The following is a 12,500-nucleotide window of genomic DNA, read 5'->3' on the forward strand; positions in this document are numbered from 1 at the left end:
TAAAAAAAAAAAAAAAAAAAAAAAAAAAAAAAAAAAAAAAAATAAATTAATAATTCCTTCATTAAAATTACTAATTAAATATCATTTTAATAAAGAAATACAAAAAAATATTCATAGCCCAACAGAAGATGCAAAAGAGTCCATGAATTTATATTTATTAGTTAAATCTTCATGGAATAGTAGGTATGCTGCTGCTGCTGCTCCTCCTCTTCCTCCTGCTGCTCTTGGTGGTGGTCGTGGTGGTGGTGGTGGTGGTAGTAGTAGACAGGGGGCTGCTAATGCACTTGCTGCTGCTGCTGCTGCTGCTGCTGCTGCTGCTAGGAATAATAGCGGTGGTGGTGGGGTTGGTGGGTTGTATGGGGAAGAAGAAGACTTTGGTGTTGCAGCTACAGATATGAATGCAACATATACTACTGCAGCAACTGCAGCAACTGCAGCAACTGCAGCAACTGCAGCAGATATGCATGCAGCAGCAAATTCTAATGCTGCTGATGGTGGGGAACAACATAGGAAAAAGAAACAGAAAAAACAACAACAAAAATCCCACCAGCAGCAACAACAGCAGAAATCGCAGCAGCAGCAACAACAACAACAGCAGCAGAAACAGCCGCAGCAGCAACAGCAGAAAGTGAACCAGCAGCACCAGAAACCACAGCAGCACCAGAAACCACAGCAGCACCAGAAACACCAGCAGCAGCAGGAACAGCAGCAACCGCAGCAGCAGCAGAAACAGCAGCAACCGCAGCAGCACCAGCAACCGCAGCAGCACCAGCAGCAACAGAAACAGCAGCAACCGCAGCCGCAGCGGAAACAGCAGGAGCAGCAGCAAAAATCGCAGCAGCAGCAGCAGCAGCAAAAATCGCAGCAGCAGCAGCAGCAGCAGCAGAATAAGAAAAAGAAGCAGAAGAAGCGTGAGCCTCATGAGGTCTTCTTCCCTATCTAATAAATTTTTATTTTATTTATTAAGGTCTCCTCTTTTTTTTTTATTTATTTTATTTAGTTAAATAAATAAATAAATAAATAAATAAATAAATAAATAAATAAATAAATAAATAGATAAATAATAGCAATAACAGAGGCAGCAGCAGATGCAGCAACAGCAGCAGGTGCAGTAGATAGGAGCAGCAACAGATGCAGTAGCAGCAAATGCAGTAGATAGGAGCAGCAACAGATGCAGCAACAGATGCAGCAGCAACAGATGCAGCAACAGCAGCAGGTGCAGCAGATAGCAGCAGAAACAGATGCAGTAGCAAATGCAATAGATAGCAGTAGCAACAGATGCAGCAACAGCAGCAGCAGCAGAAGCAGCAGAAGCAGAAGCAGCAGCAGCAGCAGCAGCAAGTTCACAGTTTACAACAAATAAATCAGCCTTGTTCTTCGATCACCAGCAGCAGCAGCAGCAGCAGCTACAACACACACGTGCTGCTGCTGCTGCTGTTGCTGGTGTTCACGCTGCTGTTGCTGGTGTTCACGCTGCTGTTGCTGTTGCTGTTGTTCACGCTGCTGCTGTTGCTGTTGTTCACGCTGCTGCTGCTGTTGCTGTTGTTCACGTTGCTGCTGCTGTTGCTGTTGTTCACGCTGCAGCTGCTGTTGCTGGTGTTGCTGCTGCTGCTGTACACGCTTCCTCTGCAGCAGCAACGATTGCATATACAAACAGCGCAGTAGTACAGCTTCCCAAGAGCTGCAGCGGCAGCAGCAGCTGCTGCTGCTGCTTAAGGGTTTAGGGTTTAGGGTTTAGGGTTTAGGGTTTATGATCAGGGACAACAATATATATAGAGGAGGGAGGAGTGTTTGCTGTTGCTGCAAAAGAAGAAACACAAATTAAAATACTTGTAGCGCATGCAAAGCATTATGATCTACAGGTAACTGCTGCTGCTGCTACTGCTGCTGCTGCTGCTGCTGCCGCTGCCGCTGCCGCTACTGCTGCTGCTACTGCTGCTGCTACTGCTGCTGCTGCTGCTGCTGCTCCTTCTGGAGTTCTTAAGCACTTGCTGCAGCGCTTGCTGCTGCTGCTGCTGCTGCTGATGGCGGTTTCCGTGGTGGCGGTGGTGGGGGGGATTCTATAGGGGAGGAAGAAGAGACAGATACGTATGCAACAGCAGCAACAGCAGCAACAGCAGCTAAGAGGCGTGCAGCAGCTAATTGTTGCTGATGGTGGTGGGCAACATATACAAAAGGAACAGAAAAAGCAGCAGCAGAAGCCGCAGCAGCAGCAGCAGCAGCAGAAGCCGCCGCAGCAGAAACCGCAGCAGCAGCAGCAGCAGAATAATAAAAAGGAGCAGAAGAGGCGTGAGCCTCACCAAGGTATTTGTACCTCTGCAGTAGCAGCAGAAACAGCAGCAGCAGCAGCAGAAACCGCCGCCGCCGCAGCAGCAGCAGCAGCAGCAGAATAATAATAAGGGGTGAGTCCAACGAAGGTATTGTTACCTCGGCAGCAGCAGCAGCAGCAGCAGAAACAGCAGCAGCAGCAGAAACAGCAGCAACAGCAGCAGCAGAAACAGCAGCAGCAGCAGCAGAATAATAATAAAAAGGAGCAGCAGAGGCGTGAGCCTCATGAGGTATTTTTACCTCCAATTTATTTTTTTTCTGTTTTTTTTTTCGTGACTCCTTTCTATTATTTATTTTTTTTGTATATTTAATTAATTAATTAATTAATTAATTAATTAATTAATTAATTAATTAATTAATTAATTAATTAATTAATTAATTAATTAATTAATTAAATTAATTAAGTAATAGCAACAACAGATGCAGCTGCAGAAGTAGCAGCAGATGTAATATCTAGCAGCAGCAACAGATGCAGTAGATGCAGTAGATAGCAGCAGCAACATATGCAGCAACAGCAGCAGCAACAACAGCAGCAGCAGCAACAGCAGCAGCAGCAACAGCAGCAGAACTATGTGCACTACAAAGTATTAAATGTACAACAAATAAATCCGCGTTGTTCTTCTGTCGCCAGCAGCAGCAACAGCAGCAAGAGCAGCAGCAAGAGCAGCAACTGCTGCTCTTGCTGCTGCTGCTGCTGTTGTGCTGCTGTCGGTGAAGCCCCGAGAAGGGACATCAGCATGCAGCAACAGCAGCAACAACAAATACGTGCTGCTGCTGCTGCTGTTGCTGCTGTTCACGCTGCTGCTGCTGTTGCTGCTGCTGCTGTACACGCTGCCTCCGCAGCAGCAACGGTTGCATATACAAACGGCGTAGCAGCATCACGCAGTTGCAGCAGCAGGTGCTGCTGTTGCTGCCGTTTCTGCTGCTGCTTTTCTTGCTGTTGTTGTTGTTGTTGTTGTTGCTGCTGCTGCAGCAGCAGCAGCAACAGCAGCAGCAATTTAAGAGTATTGATAGTCCGGGGTAGCGATGTAGGGTTTATGTTTTCTTTCGGGTATACTTTCTATATATGTATATCCTCTTTCTAGCTTCTCTTCGTCCCACCTAAAGAAAAGAAAAAGGGTTTAGGGTTTAGGGTTTATTAGGGTTTAGGGTTTATTAGGGTTTAGGGTTTACTAGGGTTTAGGGTTTGGTTTTAGGGGAGCAGCAGAGGGCGCGTGAGACACGAAGAAATGAGACATGCGAGGCGCAGAAACACCAAATTAGGGTTTAGGGTTTAGGGATGGGAATTAGGGTTTATGGTTTAGAATGAGGGTTTAGGGTTTAGGGTTTGGGGTTTACTTGCACTGCCTCCATTCCTGAAACCATTTGACGCACTTGGTGCTCGCAGTCTCCGGATCCTGCAAACCCCAAACCCCAAACCCTAAACCCTAAACCCTCAACCCTGGTTTGCTATTACTATTAAACCCTAGCTTGTCATCTCTGCGGATTCGCAGAGGACAGGCTGATGAAGGGTTTAGGGTTCACATGACGGCAATCCCCTATAAATCCAGCGTTAGGGTTTAGGGTTTACTAAGAAATAATTAGACTTAATTAGGGTTTAGGGTCTATTAGGGTTAATTTGGGGATATTAGGGTTTAGGGTTTGCGGTAAATTCGGGTTTAGAACTTAGGATTTCGGGTATATTAGTGTTTAGGGTTTATCATGGTTTATTAGGGTTTAGGGTTTATTAGGGTTTATTAGGGTTTATTAGGGTTTACGCGATGAGCTTGATTCTCCTTAAGACATTTATATTCCGCTAGTTGTAGATACTTGCATGCATCATTAGGGTTTACGTCCTCTAGGGTTTGCTTGAATGCAGCAACAGCAGCAGCAATCTCATTAGGGTTTAGCTCCTGCTGCAGTTGCTGCGGGGTGTATAGACCAAGACTATACGCTAAACCCCTTTGCCAGCTGCTGCTGCTTATATATGGTGCAGCAGCAGCAGCAGCAGCAGCATCTAATTCAAATTTACGACGTCTGCCTCCTGCTGCTGCTGCTGCTGTTGCTGCTGCTGCTGCTTCGGCTGCTGCAGAGTCGGCCGCGGGTTGGTCTGCTGCTGCTGCTGCTGCTCCGCCACCGAGGATCTTTAAACCTACGAAATCTGCTGCTGCAGCAAGAGGTGCTACCTGCTGCTGCTGCTGCTGCTGCTGCGGAGGCGGCTGCTGCTGCTTCTGTTCGCAGGCGGCTGGAGTGTCCGGCTGCAGTAGCCGTCTCAACATCTTCATCGTCGAGGGTTTAGGGTTTACGGTTTAGGGTTTTGTCTTTAGAAGGTTGCCTTTTGTTGCTGAGTTTCCTTAACGAACAACCACCGCATGCAGCCCCGGTTAGGAGGGTTTAGGGTTTACTGCTTAGGGTTTGCGTGTCTGTGTAGTTTAACCGACAAAACAATTAAAATACCCTAATATATAACTAAAGTAGATATTTAACAAAATAAAACTTAGGGTTTAGGGTTTGTATTTGGGGGTTTAGGGTTTGCCTTCGTTGGCGCCGCCCGTCTCACTGGTCAACCGTGCTAGCCACTCCAAACCCTAAACCCTAAACCCTAAACTCCAAACCCTCGAAAGCAATTATTGGAAACGACTTAGGGTTTGTATTTTGAATTTAGGTTTATGTTTTGAATTATATAACAATTAAATTAGGATTTAGTTAGTCTTACCGACCTGTGTCGCTCCTCTAGGGTTTACGCTAGGGTTTACATGTTGTATAGCGCCTTAGGATATATAGACAGGCAAACCGATAAAAATGTTTTTTTAGCAAAAAACAAAAAATTAATTATTTAATTATATCGAGGGTTTAAAACCCTTTGCTGCCTATAAGACCCCTAGGGTTTAGGGTTTGCTGGATTCTGCAAATCGTGTCCGGTGTCGGCAGCGGATCCGCTTAAATATGGAAACCCTAAACCCTAATAACTAAGAGTAGACTAATTGAGTTATTAGGGTTTAGGGTTTAGCTCTTGCAAACTCACAGCATCTGTAAACCCTAAACCCTACAGTAAACCCTACGCCCTAATCCCGCACTCCCCTAAAAAAATCACTAAACCCTAATTTGCTGCTAGACCCTAAATAGAAGCTAGGGTTTACGATGTTCTTCCCCTTTTCTATAAAGTTAGGGTTTAGCAAATTTAGGGTTTAGAGGAACTTGAGTCAGGTGCACATACACCAAAAAATAAATAAAATAAATATTAGCAGCAGCGGCTGCTTCAGTAATTGCAGCTGCAGCTGCTGCTGCAGCAACTGCAGCAGCAGCAGCAGCAAGTGGTTTAGGGTTTGGGAAGACTCGCCTAGGATTGAAGGAGCCTGCAAGGAGAGGAAAAGAAAAAAGATGTTTAATGAGGGTTTAGAGTGTACATTAGGGTTTAGGGTTTAGACAGTCTTAAGGATCCGCTGTTGAGGATTAGGGTTTAGGGTTTAAGGGTTTAGGGTTTAGGGCATCCTTTTTCCTCCTGAGGTTTTAGTGTTTAGTGTTTGGGGTTTAGGGTTTAGGGTTTGTATAGCTTACGTATCACATAATTGTTTATAATTAATTAGGGTTTCTCCTTGTGTTAGGGTTTGTATAAAAATGTTTATTTCTTCCTCTGTTAGGGTTTCTCCATAAGTAGATAAAATATATTTTAATTGATTAATATTTATAAACCCTCGTCCTTCTTTATCCCAAAACCCTAAACCCTCAGCTAGGGTTTCGGGTGTATCCTCAGCATGACGAATACCAACACAAAACCCTACAAACTTCTCTAGTGTTACTACACCTCCAGCAGCAGCAGCAGGAGCAGCTGCACCACCAGCAGGAGCAGCAACAGCAGCAGATAGCTGCTCGATGTCTTCGTAGCTAGGCGCAAATCCCTGCACAGAAAAAACACAGCAGCAACAGCAGCAGTTGCTGCAGTAGCAGAAGCAGTAGTAGTAGCAGCAGCAGCAGCAGAAACAACTAGTGCAGCAGGAAGTACAGCAGCAGCAGGAGCAGCAGCAGCAGCAAGGGAGCTTACCAATTGCCTGCTAAGTGCAACAGCTGCAGCAACATCGAGGGTTTTCTTCTCTCCCTAAAGGCAACAAAAACAAACACTTTCTTTTAGGGTTTAGGGTTTAGGGTTTAGGGCCGGTGGCTGAGTGATGATATTAATAGACAAACCCTTGCAAAGCAAAAAGAGAGAATCCTAGGGTTTAGGGTTTAGGGTTTAGGGTTTGCTTACCGCTGCCTTTTCAAATTCTGCTCTGATTGTTTTCTCGCTCGGCTGCAGCAAACAACAAACACAAATTAGGGTTTAGGGTTTAGGGTTTAGACAGGTTGCTAGGACGTTTATTGCAACGGAAAAGAATGCGCTGACTGCTAGGGTTTAGGGTTTAGGGTTTACGTGTTTATCTTACCAGCCTAGCCATAGCCTGCTGTAGCTGCTCTTCTGTGATCTCCTCTTGCGGCTCCTGAAGAAAAACCATAAACCCTAAACCCTAAACCCTAATCCCTAAACCCAGAGCGTATAGTAGTCACGAGGGCAGAAAAAGGGGCTGCATTTAGGGATTAGGGTTTAGGGTTTAGGGTTTACCTCAACGCGGGGAGCAGTTTTTATTGTGTGTTCATGATCCTTAAGACGATCATTGAGCTGAGAGGAAAACAACAAATTAGGGTTTAGGGTTTAGGGTTTAGGTTTACTAGGGTTTATATTCCATTCCTCGTTCCAACGGTACATCAGTCGACTAAACCCTAGGGTTTAGCATTTAGGGTTTACAACAAGAGTGTATAAATATTATATTTCTAGGGTTTGTAGTGTGGCTCTTGTGTTGGACAAGGGTTTAGGGTTTAGGGTTTAGGGTTTATTACTATTTGTGCAAGCCTCTTAAGTTGCTGCGCCTCCTTATTATTTCCTTGCAAAGCAGCAGAAAGGGTTTTGAATTCTGCTGCTGCCTTCCGCAATAATTCCCGTTGCTGCACACAGAAACCCTAAACCCTAAACCCTAAACCCTAAACCTAAACCCTAAAAACCCTTAAAACCCCAAAAACCCTTAAGACCCGTAAAACACCGAAAACAAAACCCCCCAAACGCTAAACCCTAAACCCTAAACCCTAAGTCTGTGTGCGTACCTGTTGTATAAGTGTTACATATTTAGCATTATTATGTTTCTGTTGCCTAATTAGGGTTTGCATCTGTATTTGTTTCTCATTAGATGCAAATAATTGTTTTTCTTTTTCTTGTATTTTTGTATTAAATGTTTTTATTAAATTTTCTTCCTTAGATTTATAATATGATTCTTTCTCTAAACCCTCCTCTTTTGTTTTCTGTAACACACACATAAACCCTAAACCCTAATCCCTAAACCCTAAACCCTAAACCCTCATGATTTTGCTCTAAACCCTCCTCTTTTGTCTTCTTTATAACATATATACGCATAGATAAACCCTAAACCCTAAACCCTCATAATTCATTAAAAGATTCACACTCTAAACCCTCCTCTTTTGTCTTTTGTTAATCATATACTTGCACGTAAACCCTAAACCCTCACAATAATTCATTATAAATATAAATATATAATTAAATAAAACAAAAAAAAGAAGAAAAAAACCTACAATGGCAGTATGATAGTAATGATCTCTTTCCTCTGTTAATTCCTCTAAATACTTCCTGCACACAAACCCTAAACCCTAAACCCTAAACCCTAAAGTCTGAAGAGGGAATGAGGAGATGCGGGGTTTTCAGGAGAGGGGATGGAGCAAAGGGTTTATTAGTCCCAAGGGTTTAGGGTTTAGGGTTTACTTGTAGACCTCCACCTCGCTACGGGCAAGGGCCTCCTTAGCTTTAGCTCTCTTGTAAGACTCAATGGCAACCAACTTCTCATTCTGCACACAAAATTAGGGTTTAGGGTTTAGGGTTTTGAGTTGTCTAGGTACCTTTAACCCAACGACATGTGGTGACGCTGCCGACTCTTTGCTACTGTCAAAACCCCAAACCCTAAACCCTTGAACCCTTGAAGCCTATGAATATGCTACAAATCTGACGGTCTAAACCCCAAACCCTAAACCCTAAACCCTAAACCCTAACCCCTAAATATTCGCAGGTCCAAGCGAGCTTCTCAAGACGGATGAGGGCTTCAGTCAATGCAGTGTCTGCAGGCTCAGGCTCCATAGACTTTTGTCTCCTTGTCCTGCACAAGTCCTAAACCCTAAACCCTAGGCCATAAACCCTAGACCCTCATCCCTATGAAATAAAACATAAACCCTAAACCCAAGGAGGCGGCCTGTTGGATGTACACCTTAGTGGATGTTTGTTGCTTAATCGTAAATCCTAAACCCTAAACCCTAAACCCTAGAAGGTTGTGTGTTGTACGTACACCTTAGTAGAGGTTTGTTGTTTAATTCTTTTTTGTTCTTCGTATGCATGCGATAGATTTAAGCACTGTTGTGTTTTTGTTTCCCTGCAGCAACAAACACAAGAAAAAGGGTCTAGGGTTTAGGGTTTACGGTGTCTCGGATACACAGCATACCAGGTTATCAGAAGGCCTGTGTGAGTAATCGTTCTGTAGCCAATAAAAAAAATAAGGATTTAGGGTTTAGGGTTTAGGGTTTACAGGGCTGCCTCCATCTTGCGTATTTTTTCTTCTCCTTCTTGTATATTTTTATCTGCTGCAGCCAGAGCATCTTTTGTTTCTTTTAGTTGTTTTTTTAATGCATTTATTTCTTCTTCTTTTAATTCTAGTTCTTGCTATACATACACCACAGAAAAGAAAGGGTTTAGGGTTTAGGGTCCAGGGTTTAGGGTTTGAGTTTACCACAGGCGAGAGTTTCGTCATAGAAGCCTAGAAAGTCGACTGTAAACCCTAAACCCTAAACCCTAATTTGCCGATATTTTTATGTATGATGAGAAACCCGTTTAGTTTTTGCAACTAGCATCAACTTAGTGTTTAGGGTTTAGGGTTTAGGGTTTAGGGTTTTGTATACCTGTGTAGCTTCTTTTTGTGTCTGTAATACAAGATGTATTTCTTGATTATATTTTTTTAATTTATTATTTTCTTTCTCTAAACCCTCAATCTTATCATATAAACTTTTGCATTGCGAATCATGTAATCTTTGGGCTGCACAAAGTTGGCGGTTTTCAAATTCCAGACGCCTAATACATAAACCCTAAACCCTAAACCCTAAACCCTAATTCATAAACCCTAAACCCTAAATTTTGAAATTCTTGTTTCAAACTAGGATTGCATCTGACAGTTAACATTCATATTAGAGAATAAACCCTAGCGGTAAACCCTAGGGATAAATACAAGCATTAGATTCTAAACCCTAAACCCTAAACCCTAAACCCTGGAAGACTCACCTGACATCTCGAGACGCCTCGGTATTCCCTTCAAAGAATCTGCAAAAGAAACAGAAACCCCCACTCTAAACCCTAAACCCTAAACCCTAAACCCCAGACCCTAAACCATAAACCCTAAACCCTAAACCCTAAACCCTAGACGTACTGAATAATGCTATGAATAGCTCTTTCTTGTTTAGTGCCTTCAATGCCCTTCGTGAGCACATTTAGGGTTTGTGAATCAATAACATTTTTTTCTTCTTTTTTATTTCTTTTTTTATTTTTTTCTTTTATTTTTTCTTCTTTTTTATCTATAAATAAGGGAGGAATAATATTAGGTGGTATATCTCCTTTCTTCTTTTTTTCTCCATTCCTTTCTGGTCTAAACCCTAAACCCTTCTCTAAACCCTTTGCCGCTAAACCCTCAGCCATAAACCTCTCCTTCATCTGGTTCCCAAACTCTCGCAAGGCCGACACTTCCTGATACACAAACCCTAAACCCTAAACCCTAAACCCTAAAACCCTAAACCCTAAACCCTAGAGAAGTCGGTAGTGTTTGAGGAGTCAAGGGGAAGAGTGTTTGCTAGGGTTTAGGGTTTACCGATTTTAATTGTTTATGATAAATTGTTTCTTGTTGCTCAGGTGTCTGTCCACCTAAACAACTATTTAGACAAAGAGCAGCAAGCTGCGAGGGTTTGCATGCAGCAGCAGCAGCAACTGCTGCTGCTGCTGATGATAACTTTGTACTTTGATAAACCCTCTCGGGTACTCTGAAGCACAAAACCCCAAACCCTAAACCCTAAACCCTAAACCCTTAACACCACAAAGGGGGCAAACAATCAGATACACTACGCACTACACAACACAGATCACAACAAGGCCTAGGGTTTAGGGTTTAGTGTTTAGGGTTTGCATACCTCAATCTGTAATCATCAGGCAATGTACAAACCTTCTTCTCCTTAATTGTGTTGCCATTCTTCCCATCGAGTCTCTGCAGCACAACCCTAGACCCTAAACCCTAAACCCTAAACCCTAAACCGCGAATACACGCTGCAGGTGAGAAGAAGCACTTGTGGTTACTTGTTAATATTTAGGGTTTAGGGTTTTAATTCACACAACAGAGGGTATGTTCACCACTAGGGTTTAGGGTTTAGGGTTTAGGGTTTAGGGTTTGGCGGACCAATCGTAGCAAGACGTTAAGTGCTTCCCTCTGATCATTCGCAGCGCCCTGCCCCTCCATATTGCTCAACCTCTTGAGGGTTTAGGGTTTAGGGTTTGGGGGGTACAGGGGAAACTCGGTGTAGCCTGCTGCAAAGGAATGCTGCTGATGGGCTGCTGCAGCTGCTGGTGTGCTGCTGCTGCTGCTGCAACAGTTGAAATGGCTGCTGAAGTCAGCAGCAGCAGCCGTTGCCGCTGCTGCTTTTGCTGCTGCTTGCTGCTGCTTCCTCTTCTGCGGTGTACGTGAGGCAACGTGGAGGGAAGACGGTAGGAAGGACACGTGCGTAGATCTAGGGTTTAGGGTTTTGGGTTTACGGTTTGCGGCCGACAGGTGGCGGTGTCTTAGATTCTTTGAGTACTGTGTTTAGGGTTTAGGGTTTAGGGTTTATTGTTGTAAATATACAAATATTTATTTGAGGAAAAAGGAAGAAAAAACAACTGCAAGAAGTATTTCCTTCCTTGTGTCGCTAGTCGAGTCAAACCCTAAACACTAAACCCTAAACCCTAAACCCTAATCCGTTGAGACATGCTTCCCTCTTCACTGAAAATTGACAAGTAGACAATCCTTTGTCATGAAAGAAGAACAAGACTTCAATAGTTATAAATAAAAACAAATTGCTGTTGCTGCTGTTGCTGCTGTTGCTGCTGCTGCTGCTGCTTGAGGCCCTGCTGTCTGCAGACGCGGTGTATGCCTTCGTGTTTTTATAGTAATATAAAGAAGGACAATTCATAAAAAATATTTATTCTTCATTTATATATACAACTAATAAACCCTAAACCCTAAACCCTAAACCCTACACACTAAGGACTCGCCAAGGGCCCCTGCGCCGCCGCGGCCTTCTGCTGTATCGCGCTGGGGGGCCCCCTGGTGTGCCCAACCCTAAACTCTAGACTCTAAACCCTAAACCCTAAACCCTAAACCCTTAACCTTAAGACTCCAACCATACTTAAGGGGTTTTATTCTTGTTTTGTTGGTAAGGAAGCTAATGCAAGACTTGCTAACCACACACCCTAAACCCTAAACCCTAAACCCTCCTCGGCAAACCCTAGACAGATCAGGGGTGGTTGCACTTCTGTTTAGCCTTGTCTCACCGCTAGGGTTTAGGGTTTAGGGTTTATTGCTGTCTTCTCTAGTGTACATACACCGTAGACATCCACAGAGATACAGCAGCAGCAAGATGCCTCCACAGGAGGAGAAAGCAGCACCCCTATGCAGCAGCAGCAGCAGCAGCAGCAGCGGAAGCAAAAAGGAGGAGTGTTACATCAGTAGTAAGGGAGACAGCATGAGTAGTAGCACGAACAGCAAGAACAGCAGCAGCAGCGACAGCAGCAGCAGCAGCGACTGCAGCACACTATGCAGCAACAGCAGCAGCAACGAGAGCAGCGCCATCTGCTGCAGCAAGGAGTGCAACAGCAGCAGCAGCACAATGGATATCGACAGCAGCAATGACAGCAGCACATCATGCAGTAACAGCAGCAACAAAGCAAGCAGCGCCAGCTGCTGCAGCAAAGACAGAAGCAGCAGCAGCAGCAGCAGCAGCAGCACTAAGGACACCGGCAGCAGCGCCGACAGCAGTAAAGCATGCAGCAACAGCAGCAGCAAAAGCAGCAGCGCCAGTTGCTGCAGCAAAGACAG

At 44.1% G+C, this 12,500-nt stretch overlaps 4 protein-coding genes across 4 annotated transcripts in view; 2 read left to right on the top strand and 2 right to left on the bottom strand.

The window, feature by feature from the left end:
• Positions 1–394: 394 nt before the first annotated feature.
• Positions 395–2,393, top strand: EMWEY_00011770 (hypothetical protein; the record flags this gene model as incomplete). Its single annotated transcript, XM_013479019.1, has 3 exons — positions 395–911; positions 1,759–1,862; positions 2,067–2,393. The coding sequence occupies 3 exons, from the start codon at positions 395–397 to the stop codon at positions 2,391–2,393; spliced, it is 948 nt and encodes a 315-aa protein (XP_013334473.1).
• Positions 2,394–3,648: 1,255 nt separating this feature from the next.
• On the bottom strand, positions 3,649–4,586 carry EMWEY_00011780 (hypothetical protein; the record flags this gene model as incomplete). Its single annotated transcript, XM_013479020.1, has 2 exons — positions 3,649–3,725; positions 4,340–4,586. 2 exons carry the CDS (start codon positions 4,584–4,586, stop codon positions 3,649–3,651), a joined length of 324 nt encoding a protein of 107 aa, XP_013334474.1.
• A 2,133-nt stretch (positions 4,587–6,719) lies between these two features.
• On the bottom strand, positions 6,720–10,886 carry EMWEY_00011790 (hypothetical protein, conserved; the record flags this gene model as incomplete). Its single annotated transcript, XM_013479021.1, has 12 exons — positions 6,720–6,782; positions 7,180–7,284; positions 7,441–7,635; positions 7,924–7,978; positions 8,344–8,347; positions 9,123–9,161; positions 9,375–9,460; positions 9,668–9,706; positions 10,083–10,126; positions 10,248–10,416; positions 10,564–10,637; positions 10,827–10,886. 12 exons carry the CDS (start codon positions 10,884–10,886, stop codon positions 6,720–6,722), a joined length of 933 nt encoding a protein of 310 aa, XP_013334475.1.
• Positions 10,887–12,042: 1,156 nt separating this feature from the next.
• The window catches only part of EMWEY_00011800 (hypothetical protein, conserved), a gene marked incomplete at both ends in the record, with an annotated part of 2,079 nt that continues 1,621 nt past the window's right edge, over positions 12,043–12,500 (top strand). Inside the window, one exon of the mRNA XM_013479022.1 lies at positions 12,043–12,500. This exon is cut by the window's right edge and continues 273 nt beyond it. Coding sequence (XP_013334476.1) covers positions 12,043–12,500 — 458 coding nt within the window.

The sequence above is a fragment of the Eimeria maxima genome, genomic scaffold (genome assembly GCF_000499605.1).
Source record: "Eimeria maxima Weybridge genomic scaffold, Emw_scaff83, whole genome shotgun sequence".
Taxonomy (NCBI): domain Eukaryota; phylum Apicomplexa; class Conoidasida; order Eucoccidiorida; family Eimeriidae; genus Eimeria; species Eimeria maxima.